This window comes from Gymnodraco acuticeps, unplaced genomic scaffold (assembly GCF_902827175.1).
Source record: "Gymnodraco acuticeps unplaced genomic scaffold, fGymAcu1.1, whole genome shotgun sequence".
In the NCBI taxonomy this organism is placed as follows: Eukaryota; Metazoa; Chordata; class Actinopteri; order Perciformes; family Bathydraconidae; genus Gymnodraco; species Gymnodraco acuticeps.
Genome location: NW_022989979.1, coordinates 2,588,402 through 2,613,908, shown reverse-complemented (window position 1 = coordinate 2,613,908; position 25,507 = coordinate 2,588,402). Strand labels below are relative to the sequence as shown.

General features: G+C 40.2%; 1 protein-coding gene across 1 annotated transcript in view; it reads right to left on the bottom strand.

Moving 5' to 3' along the window:
• Positions 1-25,507, bottom strand: part of ctnna2 (catenin (cadherin-associated protein), alpha 2) — a 339,515-nt gene that overhangs the window by 266,584 nt on the left and 47,424 nt on the right. The window contains exons 3-6 of the mRNA XM_034211748.1: positions 8,843-9,038; positions 4,612-4,778; positions 2,048-2,167; positions 261-527 (exon numbers count right to left, since the gene is read on the bottom strand). Of these exons, the coding sequence (XP_034067639.1) occupies positions 261-527; positions 2,048-2,167; positions 4,612-4,778; positions 8,843-9,038 (750 nt within the window). The remainder of the gene's footprint in view (positions 1-260; positions 528-2,047; positions 2,168-4,611; positions 4,779-8,842; positions 9,039-25,507) is intronic.

Here is a 25,507-nt window from a genome sequence, read left to right as displayed (position 1 = left end):
GTGTGTGTGTGTGTGTGTGTGTGTGTGTGTGTGCGTGTGTGTGTGTGTGTGTGTGTGTGTGTGTGTGTGTGTGTGTGTGTGTGGTGTGTGTGTGTGTGTGTGTGTGTGTGTGTGTGTGTGTGTGTGGAAAAGTGTGTGTTGCTTAGTGTTAGATAGACAGTTCCTTAAATAATGAGCTAATGGATATGCTTTCAGAGACTGAACATACACTGTGTGCTAAATGTAGTATTTAAAGAAGAAATGCATGCTTGCTGACTTACATCAAACTCATTGAGGGCAGCAGCCAGCTCTCCAATGCCGGCATGGCCATGCTTCTCATCAGTGGGCGAGTTGGCCTGAGCAGCGCTGGAAATGCCTCCGATGGCCTCCTGAACCTGCTTGAACACGTAGTCTCGGTTGGCACGTGTGGCCGCCACATCTGGGTGGCGCAGGAAGGCCTGAGAGGCCGTGTACAGCATGGTGGCATTCTTCTTAAGGGCCCCACGGGCAGCGGCCATCTCATCTCGACACTGGGGGTCTTTCAGCTCCTGAGAAGGTGATAAATGTTCTCACGTAAGCAATAATCACCATTTTGTTTCAGTGTTAAAAGAACAGATTGCATATTAAAAATTAAAAGGCGGCTCAGTCTGTAGGCACTTGGTCTTGGAACCGAAGGGTCGCCAGTTCACGTCCCGATCGGCCAAAGCAAAAAAAAACATTGAGTGGTAACTGGAGAGGTGCCAGTTCACCGCCAAGGCCACTGCCGAGGTGCCCTTGAGCAAGGCACCCAACCTTGAAACTGCTCCCTTGGCACCGGATACCTGGCAGCTTCTCTGCTCTGCCACTTCTCCTATCTGCATGTGGTTGTGTGTGTGAATATGTATATCCTCTGTGTGTGTGCTTGTATATCCTCCCCTGTGTGTGTAATGTGTGACACAACAGAGTGGGGAAAGACATTTCATAAAGTATGTCTTCTTCTTCTTAACAACATATTAAAGATCCTACACAATATATGTGAGTGTTAGAACACCGCATCAAACAAGTGGCCTCATTAATTCACAACAGTGCCAAACAGAGAATAAACTGATCTCAGTTCAAGATATTTCCTGTCAAAAGAATGCGTTTGTGTCCAATCTGATGAACTGGTGTTATTCCAACCATACAAGGTTAGTGCAGCGTCAGCAGATCAGTGACCCTGCAGCTGGATGGGATTCAGCGCAGTGCTTTGCTCAGGGACAGTTCAGCGGGGTACGTGCCAACATGACACTTGAAGGCAGACATCTCCTCAGAGCTTTTCGTCACACATGTCTTATCCTCCTGGGTGAAGTAAGCACAGCTGCTCATAGGCTGCTGATTTAGAGGAATTTCATTTCAATGCTACTGAAAAACATTATTTTCCATGACATGACTTAATGTGCATTTTAAGGTTAACTGCACAACCTCATAAACAGTACTAATCACTTGCAATAATATTCTAAAATGATCCAAATAATACTTTGTGTTGCTTATCAGCGATATACTATAAATGGTCAATGTTTATATGAAATAAGCCGCTTTAAATGGGTTTTAACTACGAGCGCTGATTACAGTACCCCAAAACTACTAGTTCAATAATGGATTGAAGATACAGGTATAAGATGAATTTGTCTGCTCTATTAACCACATTTTAATTTGAATCGTTTAATCAAATTATAGTGGCAGTGTGTCTGTTTATGAAAACTAACCCAAGTACAGATAATGCAAAGCAGATAGAAATGCACATTATTATATGATATGCATATATGTTGTTTGAATTTGACACCAAAGAACACTTGCAAGTCAATCAGATTTATTTTGTTCGTATATTTTCTGTAGAAGTCTGATAACGGCTATATTTAAATCAACACACTCACTTGGTTTGAGTTTGAGACATCAGCACGACTTACAAATGTTAGGGAATCACCCAGATGTGAGAAGACAGACTACAGAGTACAAAGTATTAAAAGTGTTCCGCTACGAGAACTCCCTGTACCCCAAAGTGACACACAAGTTGTGTTTTACTTTTTCTTTTAAAGGGGCTTCAAGTTACCTGCTGTCTCCGGGCTGCCACATAGTTAAGCTTCACCATCTCCTTCCCAAACTCCTTGAAGCGGTTGGCCAGGTCCTGCTCATTGGTTGCATTCTTAACCGCCTCCAGGGCCTCCTCCACCTGTAACATATAAATACAGACTCTCCAAAAAACGATTCCGATGCATCTGAAAACTAGCATGCATTGTACTATATAGTTTACTCAAGTAATAAACCCGAAGCCATAATTGTTACAACATACATTAAGGTAAAACAATAATGGAAAGCTGTGTAAATGCAGCCGGGTTTTTAAAACACTATCATCGTGAAGTTGTGCAGTTTTAATGTGTTTCACTTCAGCTATCTCCTTTCCTTTTGCAGATACTTTGTGATTCTAAACTCATTCCAATCCCTAATGAAAGTGGCACACCAGATGTAATGGGAAAGAGAGAAGAGAGAGGGATAACTTTTCAGTGGCCTTTGATGGCAGGGCTTATACTGGCTCAAGTTAAGCTCCTCCGTGGGCCTCGAGAATTTGAGAGCGTATGTGTTTGTGAGAGAGGGACAAAGTGAGAATGAAAGTGCGTGCAGGCCGGAGTTTGTTTCAGATTATACCACTTGCTTATCGTTCTTTCCACCCTGCATTCACTTATTTCTCAAAGCCGGACATTTTCACTATAAAGGACTAAAAAAAACTCAGTGAGTGGGATGGATATGTGTAGTTAATCACACCAGGACACTATGGTGTGAAATTCATACAGTACAGTCAGATGTGTGTTCCCAGGATACTCCTATATGCCTAATCTATATGTGTTACGATTGGGTGAAGCAGGTAGGACTCAAATGAAGAATTTAACGAAAAGCGAGCTTTATTAAATAATAAAAGCTGTGGCAAAAAAGGCAGTATCCAAAACAAACGAGCAGCACAAGGAACACAGACTGTGGAATAACATGGAGGGGAAACAATGAACCGACATGGAACACAGGGGAAGACTAGACTAAATACTCAGAAGGGTAATCACAGGACGAGACACAGCTGGGCAGGGGAGGGAGAAACACAAGGGCAACAGGTGAACACAAAGAGACAATCAGACACACCAGGGAAACTAACGACAGGGAGGAGGACCAGACAAAACACAAGGGTTGCGTTCCGATAATCCAAAAATCAGCTCCTATTCTAACCCTATCTCCTATTCCTTGACCTCTGAGTGAAACGTCACGGGGTTAAGGGATAGTGGATAGGAGAATTCAAAAGGATTTAGGAGAAGAGACCGCGGTACTTTAGAGAATCCGAATGCACTTTCACTATCCGACGTGTTTATGATGCGGCAGCGGACGTCATGAATGTGCGTCTGCTGCTGTGAGGAAACTATGGAAACTACAGTTTTCTATACAGCGAACTACAACATGGATGTTTAATAAGAACGAGGGACTACTGTAAACTCATCTAGAGACTCTGCACCGTGCTCTGACGCTGTTGCTTTATGCTTTATGAACGTGGACAACAGAGAAACATATTCTTCATGACCAAAGTTGGAATTGAAATAAAAAAGGAAAGTGAAACTTCTGCTCGACACCCTCTCCCTCCGGTCCACATTAATACAAATGATCCCAATACGTATGATTGTATGAAAAGATCTTAAAATCAATACAAATGTATTTATTATAAACGTTAGTCCTTAACATCTATCACTGTGTACATCACCATTCAAACATCTTTTAAAAGTTGAACAAACTCCACACAGCTCAGTAAAGACTGTGAGATGTTGACTTTATTTGATCATTTCAGTAAAAACTAACGTTCATATTTCTCTTTTTGATTATAATACTGATGAACGTTCAAAACAAAGCACTTTGGCAACTTACCACATACGTTTTAAAATGCTTAATAAGCACCGTAACTTTCATGATATAATTTCTCCGTCATAATCGGTTGTTTCCGTGAACGGCCCGACTGTTGAGTGACGGCAAATGCTGCGGCTGCAATGCATTGTGGGGCAGCATTTTCTCCTCTCCTTTCGGTAAGGGAGGTCCAGTGGTTCCTAAGCTAAAGGAGGTTATAAAGGAAGTTTGAAACCTCCTTTCCTTTCATTTGGAGAATTGGAACGGCTCTTATCATGGCTGCCACTGAGGGACTTCCGGGTCATTTCACTCTAAATGGACTATTGGAACGCAACCAAGGAGGAAGACAAAACACTGAATGAACAGACTTACAAAACCCATAACCAGACAGACAACACTAAAACCGTGACATAAACCTGGGAGTGTGACAATATGCTAATGTATGCAGAGGTTGTGATAAAAGCATACATTGTCTGTGTGGACTGCACAACACCACAAAGCCCCTTCTTTCAAATCTGACCTTACTAGTTCAGTAAAACACTTTGCATTCAAGTCTTCTTCATACAATCACAACAAAGATTGGGGAGTGTGTCATTTCTAGCATAATATATATATATATATGTTTAATCAAGTATTCTGACTACTCAACCACAACACCATAAGGGACAATATGCTAGCTTAACAAAAGTTATTTTGCAAAATAACATATTATGTCATTCAAAATAAGGTGATGATCGCCCTTACAATTTTCAGGTGGGCCAGCAGCCTCATGACATCCGCCATGTCAGCGAGGATGAGCAGGCGGGTGACAGCAGAGAGCAGGGCGCGGGCGGCCCTCACCATAGTGCCACGCTTCACAGAGGAACACGGGTCGTCAGCAAACTCTGACGAGGCAATACGCATCGCCTCTCCTGCAAGAGGAAAGGGAGAGAACTGTCAGTGGAAGAGTGACATTATATGTTGCCTTAGAGCAGACAGTACATTAGTATGTGTGCGAGTAGGTGTATTTGAGTGTGCAACCTGCATACAACTTATTTTTACTCATCTCCAGTTGAAGACGTTTTTTAATGTGTCTCTGGAGTGTATATAACCAATTAAAGGCCCACCGCTTACTTCCTTAATCTAATTCAGAGCTCATGAAACTGTTTTTTGTTAGAAAATATAGATCAGAAAGTGGCTTTCCCGAGTTTGCGCAAGCCCACACAACCACAAAAATCAATGAGCTTGTAACTTACAGAATCATTATGACTGGAGAGTGTATAATGTGTTGCAGAGAGGTTTAGTGACTTTCCTTTAACCATGTCACCTCAAATAACATATGCATGTCTCCATGTCCAAAAGGGACCAACTACATTGACCTTTTTAATATGTATTATCAGTAACTTTGATGCTTGCATACAACCGGCCATCGGTGAGAGAATATGGTAATGACACTTAAAGGTGTTCCTGCTGGGTCAGCAGCAAAGTGGCAGTGGGTCAATGGTTGGCCCTCAAAAATAAAACACACTACATAACCCTTCTCCAGTACACCATGGTTTATTCAACCCAATGTGTCTTGTCTTTATCAGAGTGAGCGGGCCAGATCTTGTGAAAGAGAAAATAAAAATGTTAGGTGTAAAAAGGGACATAAACAGACACCTAATCAGATTATTAAAACATCAACCTTTGTTGATGTTTTAATGACCAAAAGAGGTTATTAAACAGACTTGTGCTGGTAGTGCCACAGTGATGAGCTGGCGAGATATTGAATACAAAGGGTGTGATAAATGAACGCCTCTTTGATCTAAATTCAGCATCTATAATGTAATCATGACAAGTTGAAGTGTTTTGGGACGATGAGGTCATGACATGTTTAATGGTGTTCTACAATTGATTTCCCAATGACCTTTACTAGGCTGATGGTGCCATTCGGGGACATCTCTATCTGCTGCTGAAGGAGACTGTTAAAGTCTGCTGGTCAACATGCCATATGTCTAGCTTCATAGATGTAATGATATGACTAAAATGGTGTTCCCTGATATGTAATGATATCGTACCTAGCTTAAGAGTGTGTAAAGAGAGAATATAGAGAGAGTCCCATCAGCAGCCCACTTCTGTGGAGAAGAGCTTTTCAGTTTGCCCATATGTTCATAATGGCAGTTAAAGGTTAAGAGATATGGAGTATTAATGTTCATTGTCAAGTTTAGTGTTGGTCAAAGTAAAGTTTTTTCCAAGTATGGAGTTTTATTCATTGCTGTATTCAAAGGGCAGAGTCCTGCCATCAATGTGCAGTGTAATTATTCATGAGTGCAGTGTAATGATTCAATATTGCACTAATGTACATTCCCAAAGATATTGAAGTGACTGTTATTTTGTATATATTGATTGTTACGTTTTTTTATCTTAATCTGTGCACATGTATAAATGTGTCTGTTGATTGTGTATATATAGGATATAAATATGTTATACATATTTTTATTTTCGGGATTGGGGGAAGCGGTATTTTGATTTCTCTGTCTGTACACACAAACTGAAAGATTGACAATAAAGTTGACCTTGACATACAAACACAAGTGCAAAAAAGTGCCACGTTCAAAACATGGCTTTAAGGTATAACATTTCCTATGAACTTTTTAAACACAGCCTACATTAGGCTTTGGATCTCATGCCAAACAGGTGGAAAGATTGATATTTTCCTTTTTTGAGTTAGCTGCGGTGATGACCTGTATGGCAACAGTCTATTTCACGCCTGAAAAGAGCAACGCATTCAAGTCAGTGTTCAACAGCATCGGCGGCCAAGTGGAGCTGACAGTGCAGGATGAGGAATACGGCAACAACACAACACACCGTATGCTGAGCTCCATTTGCTCTTTTTGCTGATGAAGCTATTCAACAGGGAATCCAATTCCATTCTGGGGACAAACATCTGATTCGCATAAAGGCTCCCTGACTTGCACTCAGCACAGAAAATAAACTTTGGAAACGGACAGAGTTCCCGGGAAAGATTGAGCATGATTTTTGAAGTAAGAGATGTGTTCATGCAGAAGTTTTAGTGTTAACCAAATCTTCCCCCAAATCTCTTTTTTTGTGTCCATATATACGCCGGGATCCTGAGTCGAGGCTAATCCTGTTGCTGTGGTCCTGTGTCCTGGATCCTCTATCCTGAGTACTGGATCTGAGTCCTGGACTTCGAGTCGTGGCTGAACCTGTCTCTGCGGTCCTGCCAGACTCTCACCATACTACTTCCCTGATGGCTCCCACAAGATTGCTGACATCCTCGTGGATTCATCTTCTTATTATACACACATGCATTTCCAAACATTTGGTCTACCTATGTTGTAAATGTATTATCTTTTCAATTTACACACGGCATCTATTGCACGTCTGTCCGTCCTGGGAGAGGGATCCCTTCTCTGTTGCTCTCCCTGAGGTTTCTCCCATTTTTCCCTTTAAACTGTGGGTTTTCTCCGGAGGTTTTTCCTTGTACGATGTGAGGGTCTAAGGACAGAGGGTGTCGTATTGTCATACTGATATTCTGTACAAACTGTGAAGTCCACTGAGACAAATGTAACATTTGTGATATTGGGCTATATAAATAAACATTGATTGATTGATTGATTGATTGATTGATTGATTGATTGATTGATTGATTGATTGATTTATTAACCAACATCTGAAATTTCCAGATAGTTGGTAATGAGACTGGGCTTCTATAATGTCATAAAATTCAGCAAGGCACATCACATCACAGACAGTCTAAGCTTTAACGATGCATGACTTTAGGGTAAATAACTCCATAATTAGGCTCATTACATTCATGAAGGTTCATGCATAGCCCGAAACTAATGGGTACTAAGCCGTTATTTGTAATGGCATAAAAGGCTTGCCACTCTTGTCTCTACAACTGTCCAAAAAACACAACTTTAGACATTTTACTTGTTCTTTTAACACTGAGCACTTAAAACGTTCTCCAACATTACAATTTCCAGAGCAATTACTCTCCCTGCCTTTAATGCTAGAGAAAACATTGGCACTGCAGTCCTCTCACAGAAAATTGTGCCAGCAATATTAATAATTTCCGCTGAGTTGAGATCCACTTCAATATATCTGGACAATCTGCACAATTTCATGTTCATTGGTACATTCAGTATGGCTGTATTAGTGAGTAACGTATCACAAAGGTGTTCTTGTGTTTTAGTCTGCCCTATAAACCTCATATATCACAGATTGTTCACAGTATGTGACCTTTGTTTAATAAAAAAGGTGTGTTCACACAGTAATAGACATTTTGAAAATAGATTTTTTTAGAGACAGGTGTCAGATGTTTTTAGTAAGTACATCAAGTTACTAATTTAGGCTGAGTTATTTGAGTGCTGACATTCAAGTAAATACAACCAAATGTAAAATATATACTTTTTTTTCTATTATTTTCAGATATTTAAGTGTGTATTTTCAAAAGTTTCCGGAAAACATTAAAAAAGTTAGACAGTCAGACAAAACACTTTGGATATGGTAACAGAAGGACCTTAAAAGAGACTAAGCTCAAGTAGGAAACCTTACTGATGATATACGCTGCTTTAGAAAGATACAACAGCTGTAAAACAACAAACATTGCTCTACAACAGTGTTTCTCAAACTTTTTCATACCAAGGACCACTTAACCAATAAAAAAACACTCGCGGACCACCTAACTCCACAAATATCCAAAAACACATCGTTTTTTACAAATCGCCTGAAAATTGTACAAACAAGTGGCAACATGTGTGGTGAAGGTGCTTATCTGGGCTAGATCATGCAATCGAAAGTGAAACTTAAGCTTGTTCCATTGCGGAGATATTCCCGCGAGAGTGCGAAAAACTTAAATACATTTATTTATTTCAAATGTGAAATGTTACCAATATACTCACGGACCACTAGGGGGTACTCACGGACCACCAGTGGTCCGCGGACCTCACTTTGAGAAGCACTGCTCTACAAGAACATCCAACAAACTCACCTTGCTTACGGACATCCTCCACAGCAGAAATGAGCTCTTCCTTGAGGTCATGGCTGTCTTTGGCAATCTGCTCACCCTTTTCCAAAAAGTTCTGGGTAGCCTGCTCGACAGACACTGCCAGTACGTGGGCCTTCTTGGAGCGGCCCTTCTTCTTACTGGATGGCCCTTTGCTGCTGGTGTTAACCAGGGTAGTCACCTGGGAGAGAGGACAGGTCATTACAGATGATTGAGTAACAATCACAATATATAAAACAAAATAAACAGGGAAATATTGCGGCTTTTTGCATAATGGGACAGTGTTATCCTGGCATTGGAGGTTATGGCACTTTGTAGAGATCAGCGACTGACAATTATAATAAAGAACAGAGTTAGGATTGAAGCTGTAAATTGAAAATGACACAAAAACAGTTATAGGTATATTTTTGAAATGCGTTTATGACATATTGCGTTTATTCTTATGTGAGAAAATCGTAGTAAATGAATAAAGCAGCATTATTATTTAATATAATAATTTATTTTTGATGAATCGTATTTAAATCTCGATTTAAATGACCAACTATACAAAACTATGTCATGCTCCTGTTTTTTCGTTATCAGAAAAACTACTTGGGAATATATGTTTTCCTGTTGGTTTTGTGAATGCATAGGGAAACATCTTTGAAAACAATTATTCATGACTTTATAACGAGTGCTTCCATGATTATAATGAGGCAATTCATTATGAATGCTACAGTGACAGAAATCACATTTCAATTACGAGCATTGCCTCATCTTAGACAGGACTGAATGGTAATATCCCTCTGCTTAAGTAGGAGTGCTGTAATGTACAGTCGTTTCATGAAGATGTCAGTCTCACCGCACGAAAAACGTAACTAAATTAGCCTCGGGCGACTCGTCCTTTGATCTCAGCTCTTTTGAATAGGCTACACTACACAGAATCAATAATATGATGTGTTACTGTATCCTGCCAAATGAGCCCTTGATCTAATTGTATTTGTACAGTAAGCATTAGCAGGGTTATGTTGTTTTGTAAAAAAATGTAATAAGATACTTTCCATTAAGAAAGCATCGAGAAGCTGTTAGGTATTGGACTGTTCAACTATTGATTTTATTTTACACAGCAGACAGTCAATGAAGTTAATGACATACAGGGACATATGTATAATGCAAACACCATGTGTTGGTTCATGTTATTGATGATCTTAGGGTCACTTGAAAAAAGGCCTATTTTGGACAAGTACTCATGAAAGTGCCATTACCATCACAGGGTGTATGCAGGAATCCTGAAGTCAAATGTAAAACCTTTTAAGACCTTTTTTAAGACCCTTTCCATACATTTTAAGACCTCATAGCCACTTTGAGTTCTAACCGGTTACATTGGCGACACACTTTACCACACATTTACTATACAGTATTGATTGTCTTTCCTCCTTATCTTCCAACCATTTGGACGCAAACGTGCATTTCCCCATAACGATGATGTTGTTTAACAACCGGCGTAAACGGACCTTCGTGCGCTATCAAGCAGTGAGCGTGCGATGTCCTGTTCAGATGACGTCAAATCCAACGGGATGCCATAAATAAACTACACAGAATCACACTACACACCTACGCAATGATTACATTCAGGCAGACTGTAGAATACGACCTCTTTGGACAATTTATATACTTATAAGCTACAAAATGTAATACCTTGGAAAATGACATTTAATACTTTTGAATAGCCTTAATTTTCGCTAAATTGATTTATCAACTTTTAATACTTTGTAAGACCCCGCGGACACCCTGCATTAAAGCAAATGTATCACCTTCTCTGAAACAGAAAATCTTACTTATAATAAACTCTCAGGAGGCCATGAAACCAATCACTGCTGCATGTCAATGATTCACAAAGGGGTGGAGATATTCCAATTATTGTATGGCCACGGAGGAAGCACATGGACAGGATTGCTCATTACACACTCACACAGATTTTGCTGTAGGAGTATCAGTCTGACAGTAGCCGCACTTACACAATGGGGTGATATGATTAGAATATATCAGAGACTTCAATTCTGGAAAGCCCCTAAAAGCAAAGTTATGTCCTGTCTAGGCTGTATTACTTAAGGGCTTCTAGACTGGAATAAACACTTCAATGATGTATGTCCTCGCTCAGGATGGATCCAGGAATAGTAGGGCTGATAATAACACTGAGTTACCCAAGTATTTTTGCACTAAAATGTAGGCCCAATTCATAATTTACAACCTTTTTGATTTGTTGGTTCTGTATTAAAAGCCACACTGACAACTAACTTTGATACATCTGTCTACCATCAGCTCGTCCGCTCAACTTCACCACACAGCTGAACGAAAGCTCATTATGAAGTGCAATGGTGTGTTCATTTCAATCTAAGTTTGTTGAATCAATAGCTCATCATTATATTTACACATGAAAGCACACACAAACCTGTGTGCACAATCACCCGACACCTCACACACAGACACGCGATGTGCTGGGTGCCCACATGAAAGAGTGGATTCATCACCGCCGACAAAAACAGAAACAAACAAACTTCCTATTATTTCAACTTCTCACTCACAAACCGCATTGGGAAGTCTTGAGATTGTTTATCAGCAAGTGAATCAACAGTAGATGTGTCCAAGTTCATTTGATAGCAGGTGCAGAAAGTGATTTTCGCTTGTGCAGGTCCCCAATTACAACACTATAATAGCCTGTTCTATACGTCTGATTGTAGCACCATCGTATTATAATCCTAAACCAAAAGGGTATAACATTACATAATATGACTTTACATGGGGGAACCCCAGATCAAGACAGCTGTAGGCCACTTATCAAAGTCACTATGCTAGTTTTTGAACAGCTTAATGATATGGTAATAGTTATTAGCACTGTTTTTAACATACATGGCTGAAAAAACATCTTAAGTTATCAACACAAAATTAAGTGCCTATATATACAAACTAACAAATCTCACCATGGGCTATTTCATCTCAACATGGTGTTTTATTTTAATAATAAGATATATTTTTTAACTCAGGGATAAAGTCATAGTGTAGTTTTCCATATTGCTGAATAGGCAGTGAAAGGGAACAAAGGCCCTTAACATTAAACACAGTTTTTCACCGAACTACCCTGCTGAAAGTAGATTATTTGTGCGCAGAATAGCTTAAATACAATGTGGAAATGGTCAATATAATGTTTACTCTTGTCTGGTTGGATATGTAGTATGTTTTCACGTTGTGTTTCTTGAAGTCTCATTGAGGTTCATTGTTTAGAAGTGGAGACTGGGATCTGACTTCATTGCAGTGTTAATGAAAACATAATTCAATGTGTCTGGGACTGTGCGTGGTGGCACTATAATCATGTGGAAATAGTGTTTGCAGTGCACTCGGTCCTTTTAAAAAGACATTATATATTTTTTAGCTGTTTTTCAATCAAGCAGAGCAATAATCGGGCCTAATGACATCCATAAATTGGCTGCTCATACCATTACGCAGTAGATTCACTGCCAACAGCTGGCAACTAACACAGTGGGTGAGAGGCAGCACTGTAAATATGTCTGCTGGAAGAAGGATGACAGATAAGTCCTTTCATCACTTCATCATTTTAATAAATATTAAAGTATCTTCATCCATTATAGTTTTTCACCAGATTCCAGAGATTATTTAATATGTGACTATTTTGAATTATATTATACACATCATTTCAAAACAAAAAAGGGATAAAATGTATGCTTTTTAGAACTTAAAAAAGGAAAAACAGACAGATCTTTATTGCCATGTTGTATTGCCTACAGTTAGGTTAGTTATCATAGTTGATCATTTGAAAGAACATTGTTTTTATTCGAGCAACCTAAAAGGGACATATATGTTGCTCAAAACAAGCTGTTATATAACTTTTGCATATGTTTTATATCCTACATTTGGGTTGTTTTTGTGAGTTGATGTTGTCAATTTGGAAAGGCAAGTTTTGTATCCGATTAATCGACAGATTAATCGATTATCAAAATAGTTGTTAGTTGCAGCCCTAGTTCATTATATTCCTTAAGGAACTCACATTTCTCTTGGTGTAGTGGTTTTGCAGATATACAGTAATTACTTTTAATAATGTCACAGAAGTAAGAGGAATTGTTGAAATAAAGAAACTGTGTATACTCTATATGTTGCAGTGTCTACTTTCTTCAGAAATGTTTGCTGGAAGATAATACGCCAAGAGTATGCTTTAGATGTATCTCTTATCCTGGCTGAACCCGACCTTTATGTCTAAGTCATGCCTTGAGCAGCTCTTCAATATAACAGAGGATCAGGATACCGAGTGATGGGTATGACTCTGCATGATTCATCTGCACTTCAAATGCTCATTTATTCATTAACACAGAGCTGTGGAATACACAAAGAGAAGGTTACTGCATGTGTCAGGCAGCCTTCTGAAGGGAATGACTCAGTAAAGTCAAGGAAGTTGGCATGCTGTTCTGCAACAGTGACTTACAACAAAAAGAAGTATATTTAATTATGCCCGCAATAACCTCACAGCATGCACTGAGGCTGATTTCATGTATCTACCTATACCGATCAAACTGTGCTGTTTCTATTATATGTTGCTGGGTCTGCATGCAGAGTCGTAGCTGCATGTTGTCAACAAGACAGAGGAAACAGCTGCAAACGTATCAAAACATGTGCATTATAGGCCTTTGTCAGAGCAGACAGCTTGGGTTTGCAGGAAAAGCATGAGTCCCTAACAAAATTAACAATGGCTCTGTTCTGTTTAAGTGTCCCAATAAGCCATGACAGCGTGACAGTGAGTGAGCCAGCATGCACTGCACCAGGCTGTACTGTTCAAAGACAGACATGACAGTTGAAGTGATTTAGTACCAGCAAGCTAATTTAAGGCTGTGTATTCCTAGAAGCATGGACAGCAAACTCATTTAAAGGACCTATATAAACAGGCAGTTTACACTGATTAGATGATGTGTGGGAATCTGATTTCCCTCTAAAAAGTGTCCTTAGAGGGACACACATTGCAGGCTGGAAAGGCAGCGTGTTTGTTTCAGGCTGAAGGACATTAGATTTGGAGTTCCTTAGACCCCAAAGATTTTTACTCGTCGAGACATCCAAGTTTAATCACTGTCACTTCCACAGAGAAACAGCATATGACAAAAAGTCTGTCTGTGTGGCTATTGGAAAATGTTCAGCACTGACAGGCATCTCGTTCAGAGTGGGCCAATCAAGCAAACAGGGAAAGAAAGTTGCAACAGGATGTAAGCCGTAGACACCTCAAGTAATACATATAAAGGATAATAGAATATCCCCGGTACACAGACACATACGCAAACTTCAACACAACCATCCCTCTTGTCAACAAACAAGGATTCAACAACAATCCTTTATAGACGTTCCACAACACAGGGTCACACAATGAAACGCAGTTGAAGCTTAGTCTGAAAATGGTAAAGAAGAAATTACAAAACTAAATTGTAGTGCATTTTGGTGGTGTATTTTTGTATATTCATCAGCAGGAATATAAACAGCAGCAACAAAACAAAGGTGAAGTCTCTGGTGGAAATATATTAACATTCAAATGATGGTTTGATGGTTACATTTCTACCTCCTATCAACAGAGTCTGTTATTTTATTCACCGTCAAGTTCAACAGCTAAATCTGGGATGTTATGATTGAGTCCGAAACCTCTGGGTAAGTTGGTCTTATTTTATCCATCTTATTTGCTACAGCAGAATATCAGCAAGGAAGAGGCTTGGTAGTGGAATATCCATATGTCCTAGTCTTTTTAGCTTAGTTTGTGCTTCAGGAATAAAGACAGAATTGCAACACTTACAGTATTTCTCGATTGCTAACACACATTTTTTTTTTAATTGCTCAGTTTCTCAGAACACTAAACACAATTCACAAAACCACACACCCAAAGTGCAAAACACCTCATTTCTCCTGCTAAGTGAAAAACTGCACTCAAAACTACATAAACACTTACCAAATGCAAACTTTAGCACCAAATATAACACACTTCATTCATAACACTAGATTGTTTGACCACCCAGCTACACACTGCTGAGCATCATCTAATGCACTTTCATCTGTTATGGGCTATGCTCTGTACATAGAGGTTTCTGCAGAGAAAGATTGCTGGAGTTTACAGAAATACAGTAAGTGAAGAAATACAAATTAGTTGTTGAGAAAAATCACATTTTATTCAAAATAACACTGGGCAACATCCTGCATTTCAGCACATAGCTACTATGCTTCGGATCTCTCTAAGTGTGATGGCATTGTTTGCCAAAACCCAGTTTGTAACTGCTGCTTCCTGTGACTCATTGAAAATCTTTAGCCTTCCACCTGCACCTCTTTGTTTCTCAGTCCTTCAGATAAACAACAAAGACATAGTGGTCGGTCAGTGTCTGTGTTGTATAAAAGTAAGTTTACCACAGTACATTGTGCAGGACTTTTGTACAGTTATAGTATGCAACATGCTAACAATTCAATTACAGTAATGAAGTAAATACGTTTCACACAACAGATATAAGTACTGATATATCATGAATTATGCAGAGCTGAAAACTGGTAACTAACCTGTTTTCAAGTCTAAGTGTCCGGATTACAGAGGCGACAGTAAATCGGCTTAGATTAGGCTGAAACCCTCTGCAGCCTCTCCCTCCAGCTCTACCTCTACCTCTCATTCTTCCTCCTCTCACTCCCACCCACCTCTTCCTCCTCCTCTCACTCTCAGCCCAGCTCTTCCTCTTCCTCTTGCTCTTGCTTCCATTGTTGCTGTAAGAAAGTACTCACCTGTGGTCTTTTTATAGTGCTAACATCCTGATTGATGCACCAACAATTATGCTATCAGGTGTTTGGTCAGGTGGAACGTGTTTCTTGATTATTGGTCCATGTGTGAGGCATTTTGAATATCAGTGTTATGTATGTGCTAACACGTGACTTTATGTCAGATTCCTGTGTCTTACGTGGAGAAACGTGTGCAGTGGTTTGCACAAAGTGCCATGTTGATTTGCAAATTGTGTCAAAAGCTGAAAACGTGTTTAGAGTTTTGGAGATTTGTGTCAGTTCAAATAATTGTGTGTTAGCAATCGAGAAAAACTGTAATGTCATACAGATATGTTGTGCATGTCATGGCTTCAACACAAAACAGCCTGAATGTGTTGTTACCTATCCAAGTAATAAAAACAACCAGACACACAGACTTATCAAAAGGATCCCTCAGGGAAGGAGGTAGAAATAAAATAAGTTTGCAAAAGGAAAGTAAGTGGACCACAGTAATGTTTGCCAAGTGCATCCAAATGTGGCCTAATACGGAACAAAACAAATGCAGTGTTTCGGCAATGCAGCTTTGCCCTTTTCGGCCAGCTGGTAATTGGCCCTGGGCCGGCCCATTTATCGTGGGTAATAGTAGCACTGCTTGAATTTTCATGCAAGACCACACTGGGGTTATTTCCATACAGCCACAAGTTATGATATCATCTCTCAGGCCTGTCTGCTAACATAAAACAAGCTTTCCTATGTAGATATGGTCATATATATATATGTGCTAGACCAGGGGTGCCCAACCTTTTTTGAACCGAGAGCTACTTTTAAAGTTGCCAGTCTGCCGAGATCTACCAGTCCAAATAGAGAGGCATTACTGACAACCTACTGTCAGGTAAATACACACTTCTACTTGTATAAAACTGACCATTGTACGATGAATACTTCATAAAATACTGCAGATCCTTTATCTTACCTCTTTCTAATCTACACACATACAAGTATTTAACTGAAGCTACACAACAGTGTTGTTGATACAGAGTTGGAGTTTATTCACACGTCACTACAGTGGGTAATGTTTTCAAGAAACATTGAACAGTGCTGCCACATATGACACAGGGAAAAAAAGAAAAGACTCTGAACCCTTTATTTGCCATTATATACAAATAGTGTTGCTACAAAAGTATAAATGAGGCTTACTAATAAGACAACTCAGATCTGAAGCTACACAGGAATCTGCTGCCAAAGTGCAATAAAAAGACAACATTAATAGAATCAAACCCTTTTTTTGTTGCATTTTAGTAGAATATAAAAATAAATGCCTTTAAAATAGGATGCAAGCAACACTAGTTTCTTAACCTGATTGATTGATTGATTGAAAAGTTTATTAACAGCTTGTATATTGGGTACAGTACAGTACAGCTCAAAACATACAATTGTTAAGGGGATGCAGACCAGAGAAAGACTTTCGTCTTGTTTACATCAGGGTCCCACCTGAATTGATAATAGACTATATTCAATTTAAACAGAACATATCTTAATGTTTGCATTCTTATACCATTTTGTACAATAATTATAATGAATAAGTTCAAACAAACTAAAACTTACAGCTGATTAATAACGGTATCTAACTTGAGTTGTTATTATATCAAAAATCTGTTGAAATGCTTCTGTTATTTTTACTGTCCCCCAAAAGCGCGTCGCAGCCTCCAGGAAAGCTTCTAACACAACTTTGCCGTCTTTGAAAGACTTCATGTGTTTCTCAAGAACGTGACTGACACGATAAGATGCTCTGGTAGCAGCCTTGCTCTTGTTGTTGGGCCTGGTGAAAATGGACTGCTGTGCATTTAGCTGTCCTTTCAGGCCCCTCCCCTTTTGGGAGCGTAGGGCAGAATCAGGAGGGAATTCTGTCTCGTAGCGTTTGTGCACTGTTTTGAAATGCCGCTCCTAAATTACCATTCTTCGATAAAGCCACGCTCGCATTGCAGATGAGACAGATGGACTTTGAATTGGAATAGATACAAAAATAATCATCCTCCCACTCGGAGTGAAAATTATATATTTTGGGCTTTTTTGCTTCTGCCATAATTGCGGTCTTGTGTGTGAGCGGACTGTCACTCCTGTTGACACGGTCGGACAACAACGTCAGCGAAATAGTGCCCACTGCCCACCAGCCACGCCCCGACACATGGGGTCACGCGGCCAATCACAAAGCTTTGATGCGTTCAAGTGCATTATTCTGGCACAGGAAGATTATGTTACAGGACATTAACGATAAAACAGAATGTTGTTGTTCTATTTTTAGACACATCTCGCGATCGACTGGGAATCTCCTCGCGATCGACTGATTGGGCACCCTTGTGCTAGACTAATACATTTTTAAGTCCCGTTGTCATCACCCAGCAATGTTTAAAGGTAAAAAGCAAAGGACAGTAGCTCTTCAACACATCCTCACTCCCAGGTCGGCCTATGTTGACGTTATGTCAAGTCCCCTGTCGGCTTTTTCCAACGCAAGGGGGGGGGCCTTAGCGTCCATTTTCAACGCAAGGGGGGGGCCCTTAGCGTCCATTTTCAGCTTTCCGGGATGTCCATATGCTTCTATGGACGCTCATGGAAGCACGGCGTTCGTTTGTGTCGACTGCCCTTAAAGGCAATGTGAGCGTCCATTCTCATTGGATAACGGAGAATTGTACACCCGGAAGTAAGTATTCCCCTTACTGTCGATTGATTTTACAGTGATATCTGCACTACTCATCGACTAAAAAACACCAGATTATCCTTGTTAATTGCACAACATTGATTGGTTTAAATTGTGTGCAATGCTTTTGTATTTTTCCCCTTCGATTCGGAGAAACAAATGTTTTTTCGGAGTAAAGGATGGCAGAAGACACGACACTACCCAGAATCCCCAGCTATCGTTTGGACTACACCATGTGCTCTGTTTGACAAACCCCGTGATAGTCCTCAAGCTCTGTGATTGGAGAGTGTGCTCCGAGGGTTACGCCGAGCTTCGAACAGCACTTGAAATGGGATGGAACCACGCAGACTGTCCAAAACTGGATTTGAACGGGTTCACCGCGTCCCCCCTCCCCCAACCTGTCCCCAGAACTACAAATGCTGGCTATTCTGTTTCGCAACATGTTCTGTATCTATGGCACGTCTCTACTGGGAGTTGTAGTTTTAAAAGACGTTTTCGTATTTCCCATAATAAGAAGTTGCCAGTATTAAACTGTGTACATCCCTGGAGGTTTAGGGGATAGGAAACACTCACATTTAAAACATATAATTAATAAATGGGTGAAAATTGCTTGTGCCCATAATGGGCAGCATTAATATATATATACACACATGCCAGCTAAGGTCAGAAGAGCTTTATTTAACAGCTGGTCTTATGTTTGTGATCCCTGTTGTTAATTGATAACATTACATTACATTACATTACATTAATTGATAAGCCTGAAACATGCACTTGTTAAGGTTCAGAGGCACATTTTGCAAATATGGCAGTATAGCCATCGATCAGCTTAAGATAAGATATACTTTATTGATCTCAAGTTGGAACATTTGCGTTACATCAGCATGTGTAACAGTTAAATATGCAGTGGTGTTTATTTGTAAATCATTTAGTATAATCACACAAATTCTGTGTTTTATATTCAACAATTCTGTGTTCTTTATTTATTGATTGTTCAATACCTGACAAGGTCGGAGATGAAATATCTACATACATCTTATAAGAGTATAATACATGATGTATAATATCAGTTAAAATAAGTGCTTCAACATAGTTAACATTGCTGGAGGTACGCACAAATATTGATAGATGTCTTGTAATGCACTATTGAGGAACCTGCGACCCAAGTTTTTCATTCAATGCATAACTACACCATAGTTGTGTAGGCCTATATGATATGTCAATAAACCTTAGAAAATCTTGAAATCTTGAAAGGGATGTGCAAAATAGTCAGTCTTTAATGAACTATTAGTAGAGAATAACGAGTAATTAATATACTTTATAGGGATCCTATTAATATCTAATGATAAAAATAATGAAATTCAATAACATGCTTTAACCACTAGGTGTCCCTTTATATCAGGTGTGCACCTTTATGGTGTAAATACAGCCTATCTACCAATTGGATCAAATATAAAAGTCAGCCGAATTAGTGTTGATACTGCAAGGAGACGTATTGTGTGAAAAGAAATGTAAGATGTTGTTTAATGGCTGATATATTTATGATCCACGTCACGTTTTCAGTTCCTCATGTTTGTCTAGAAGTCTTCTCATCAGGGCTCTATAAATACAGAACTACGGCAGATATGTAATATTTAATGCAGCCGAACCGTGTATTAACCGGGACATCTTACTTCTTCCTTCTCTCTGTCTATACCTGTGTACTCTCATGTTCCGATTAACCCAGCTTCCCCAAATGTCTTTCTTTTTGGTGTCTATATACGCCGGGATCCGGAGTCATGGATGATCCTGCGCTCCTCTGTCCTGGATCGCAAGCCCTGGATCTTGAGTCGTGGCTGTGGTCCTGGATCATAGGTCCTGGATGGATATCCTCATGGATTCATCTTACTATTATACACACATGCATTTCCAAACATTTGGACTACCTATGTTGCAAATGTATTATCTTTTCAATTTACACACGGCATCTATTGCACGTCTGTCCGTCCTGGGAGAGGGATCCCTCCTCTGTTGCTCTCCCTGAGGTTTCTCCCATTTTCCCCTTTAAACTGTGGGTTTTCTCCGGAAGTTTTTCCTTGTACGATGTGAGGGTCTAAGGAGAGAGGGTGTCGTATTGTCATACTGATATTTTGTACAAACTGTAAAGTCCACTGAGACAAATGTAACATTTGTGATATTGGGCTATATAAATAAACATTGATTGATTGATTGATATTACAATGCCGTTATGTGATGACTTCCAAAGATAAAAGCAAGCACACTCGGAATAAAGTATTATTGTATTTGTTTTCAATGTTTTCGGTCTGTTTCCGGTATTTGTTAATGACGATGTGCTGTGAGATGTGAGACTGGAATTGCACAGGGGAAAATAACGTAGGCTATCTTTAGATGCGGATTTTGTTAAACTAATATGTTTTCGCTGTGGACCAACACTATACATTGACGGGGAAGGGGGTAGCAATAAAGATAACACCATTAAACAGTTACACAACATAACAGAAATAATATCGATAGCAGCGTCCCTAGCAACCACCTTGGTAACAATGAAAACGTTATGGACGCAATTTCCTGAAGTAATCTTCGTAATAACTAGCAAACTAAAGATCATGTACATCCACTGCACACATAATCTGAAATAACAACTCATATTTCTCGCATCAAATGACATCAAAACGCATTTGAATGGCCAAACTAACTTTAAAATAGGCATTTTCCATCGAGAATAAAACGAAGTTCGGCCATGTTTTTTTTTTCTTCAGGGAGAAATTTGAAGATCACGTGACGTCAAACAGAGCACATGGTGTAGTCCAAACGATAGCTGGGGATTCTGGGTAGTGTAGTGTCTTCTGCCATCCTTTACTCCGAAAATATATTTGTTTCTCCGAATCGAAGGGGAAAAATACAAAAGCATTGCACACAATTTAAACCAATCAATGTTGTGTAATTAACAAGGATAATCTGGTGTTTTTTAGTCGATGAGTAGTGCAGATATCACTGTAAAATCAATCGACAGTAAGGGGAATACTTACTTCCGGGTGTACAATTCTCCGTTATCCAATGAGAATGGACGCTCACATTGCCTTTAAGGGCAGCCGACACAAACGAATGCCGTGCTTCCATGAGCGTCTATAGAAGCATATGGACATCCCGGAAAGCTGAAAATGGACGCTAAGGGCCCCCCCCTTGCGTTGAAAATGGACGCTAAGGCCCCCCCTTGCGTTGGAAAAAGCCGACAGGGGACTTGACATAACGTCAACATAGGCCGACCTGGGAGTGAGGATGTGTTGTTAAAAGACACATACTTAATGAGAGTGTACCTCAGCTCTATCGGCATGTGTGAAACGGTATGTGTTAATCAGAATCAGATCAGAATCAGAAACGGGTTTATTACCAGGTAGGTTCACGTGTACGAGGAATTTGACTAGGTGTCATGGTGCTACATAAAAAAAAATAAAGATTTTAAAAAGTACACAGATAGCGAACTATATTAAGAACACTGTAATACAAATATAGTAAGATAGCAATAAAATAAGCAGTAATTTACATCGAAATAGAATGCAATAAATTATAGAATATAAAAACAGGTGGCGAGATAGGACTCAAAGCAGTGAGTCGTGGGAATGATGTGAACCGACATGTCTCTATTACTTAAAGGGATAGTGGAAATGGAACCTCAAATAGTTTCGTTTTAACTTATATACAAGCATAATTACGTACCAAAACAATCACACCTGATTAAAAATATATAATAATTGCCTGACGCATGTTAGAAGCACTTTATTGCAGCTTCCCCGAAGTTTTTTAGAAACGAAATGTTCGACTCAGCCAAACCGGAAGTGACAAAAACTTAGGAAGACGATACGATAACAAACTATGGCGTCTATGCAGAATGAACGTGGAAGGGCAAATATACCAGACAAAGAAGAAGGATTGTACGAGGTATCCAGTGATGATAGCGAGTCAGAAACATCCTCTCGGCTTTCCTACGAAAATGTCGTTTTAGGAACTGAATCTGAATCCGGTTCAGTAAGCAACGATGGTGACAATATTGAGCCAGACGATGGACCATTACGTCCTTATTTGTTCGAGCCCGAGCCCGAGGTGATGGTTCACGGCATGGGCAATGGCGAGGATGACCAGGACCAGGCGCCAGATGATGCACCCCTACGCACAAATAATCTTGACTGGTAGGTCCCTAAGCATAGCTCACGCATCTTAAGATCACCTGTAGCCTTTACAAATATTAATCATTGTTAACCAGTTAAGCCCGAAGGTCCCCCCAGTGGACCCCTCCCACAGTTTTTTTTCTCTCACATGTCTCAGGGCTTCTTAACATTTATGAAACTATTAATGTTTCATACCCTTTTAAAGGTAAGAAACTCCGCTAACTGACAATAAGAACAATTGTTAGCTAGAAAAAACACAAGAGTAATACCAAGCCTTTGAATTAGCATTGAGCGAAACAATGCTAACTAATGCTAACGCTTTTTTACACACAACACACGGTAGAAATGCTCTTATTACTATCTTAACTGCACAAACAAGATATACGATTTAAAGCTGAGACTCCACAGGTGTAATGTCATCACTGTAAGACCTCGAATTCCTGGAGCTATCAGCCAGAAAAGAGAAAGTAAACAACATCCGGTTCCAAAAATATTACAATAATTACGTCTTACCTTTTTTAATTTGTGATCAAAAGTTGTGTTCAACGGAATAAAAACGCATCTCAAGGTTAATCCAATGTCGTTGTGTCACGTATAATTTTTTACTGATAATCAATCATCATGTTCTCGAAACAATCGTCAGTAAAATGACGGGAGCACACGACTGCCGAATTACTCGTCAGCTTCGGCTCCGTGAAGTTTGCCCGTGTTATCTGAACAAATTTCACCCACTGACGACGAATGGCTGGGTTTCTTGGAAACGCATGCGTCGATACGCCATTCTCTGCATTTGCTGTCGCACTACAGCCATACAAACACATCTATTCACCATAATTGTAGAGGAAACTTCTGTGTAGCTATGCAGTGGGAGTCACCGACTCAGGAAGGAGACACGGTAGGAGCAGTAGCTTTGATGTCAAACACATGATGGTTTATTTGGAGTTACGGCCGGAGGATTCACATTACAAGTCCAAGAATCAGAGGTTCTGTCTTCACGGTAGAGTTGCCACGTCAATTCTGGAGAGCCTCTCTCTTGCCAGCCCATCTAACTGGTTTCGCAGAGAGTAAACAACATATTTGAGAAGATAGCCTAAACAGTGTGGGAACACTGAGCTACTTGCGTCGGACACCTATGACCTCGAAGATTTCACCTTGGAGTCCACAAATACAGAGAAGGAAGTGTCCCAGTGTACCCACAACACAGACCATCTGTGACCCAGTATTGACCGGTCACAGAATGGGAACAATAACATTATTGGCTAAGCAGCCTGTGTCCTTAAAGAAGGTAAACAGACATCAAGGTTTGTCCTGTATGTCACATCTTGGCGTCTATGACAATTATTGCCCGTCTTCCTATGCTCTCGTCATCACCCGAAGATTCCCGACGATTCCCGAAGTATTTCGTTTCATTGAGAGGGCACAGTAAAATTGAAAATAAAATGAAACTAGGCGCATGAAATTAAAAAAAATTGTTTATTATTTTTAATAAAAATACATAAGTTAAACCCAAAATTCGCGGATTTCCACTATCCCTTTAAGCCAATTCAGGGACGCCCCTCCCTACACGCAGATCCCGCAGACTGCGTGGGGCCTCATCTCGCGGAGGGGGCCTCATCTCGCGGAGGGGGCCTCATCTCGCGGAGGGGGCCTCATCTCGCAAGAGGGGGCCTCATCTCGCGGAGGGGGCCTCATCTCGCGAAGGGAGCCTCAACTGAGCCGCAAATGTGGCGCAACTATGCGCTTATGCGGCGCAATTAGTGTAGGCACGGCACAGTTTCGCCGCTGTGAGGCTCCAATGGTAATAAACATAATAATAACATAATAATTGGTATTTAAAAATAATTTGGGCACTTTTCACGATACTGTGTGTACACAGACCTTTTTAGAACCAGCTCAGTGTGATAAACATAATAAATCAACATAGTAATGTGATGTATACTTTATTTAATGTCTGCTTATACTTTACTGTGAAAATGATGTTTCAATATAAATTCCATTATTAAAATGATTGTTGATTACCTCTCTGATGATGATGAATAAGATATAGAATGTGTGACTCATTCATTTGCAACACTACATGTCACAATCTTAAGGAGAACCCAAATGCAGCACTCGAGAAACCAAGGAGAATTGGTAATAAACTTTATTGGAGATTCCACTGGATCTGAGGAATACCAACCGAGCAGTTTAACGCACCGGAGGACAGCGGGCAGAAGGTGAGTCAGGGACAGGCAGAGAGTCAGGGAGTAAGCGAGGCAGTCAGCGTAGATACAGGCATGGTCAGATAACAGGCCAGGCAGGATAGTCGAGGGACAGGCAGGATCAGGGAACAGGCAGAGCAGGCAGATCGAGGACAGGCAGGGTCGGAACCGGGTAGGCAATCTGGTATCAAACGCGGGAAAGACAAGCATGAGGCAAAGTACAATCTGGCAAAGAGTGTGTGTAATGTGCGGGTTTAAATACTGGCAGAAGCTAATGGGTGCAGAAGAGAAAGAGAGTGAGCTAACGAGTGGGTGTGGAAAACAGGTGAGACAGGTGAATTGAAAACTACTGGTGAATGATGGAGCAGACTATGACACTACATGTGCCATGAATAGTGCAGCTGTGCGTCATGGAATATATGTTGGTGAAATAGGGAGTCATATTCAACTGATTGTCGATTGTGTGTAATCTATGCCTAACTATGGAAGTGGAATTCAGGAGCATGCATTTACACCAGAGTTCCCGTTAGCCGGTAATTACCGGACTACGACCGGTAAAATATGCTGAAGACCGGTACATCTAAATCTCTCCGGTCAAAGTGTCAAAATAATTTCCGTTTAGCGCAATACCACATCAGTTGCGCAACTTGCGCCATTTATGTGACAGACAAAAGAGTATGTGACAGACAAGAATAGTCAATTCTAATGTCTAACACTTAATGTGGAGAAAGAGATGTCCTGTATGGGTTGATTGTGCGTTGATCTGTTGGTAATGCCTCGGGGTTCCGGTGGGCATGTAAACAAATGCATAATGCTGCGCTATACTTTGCGGCCT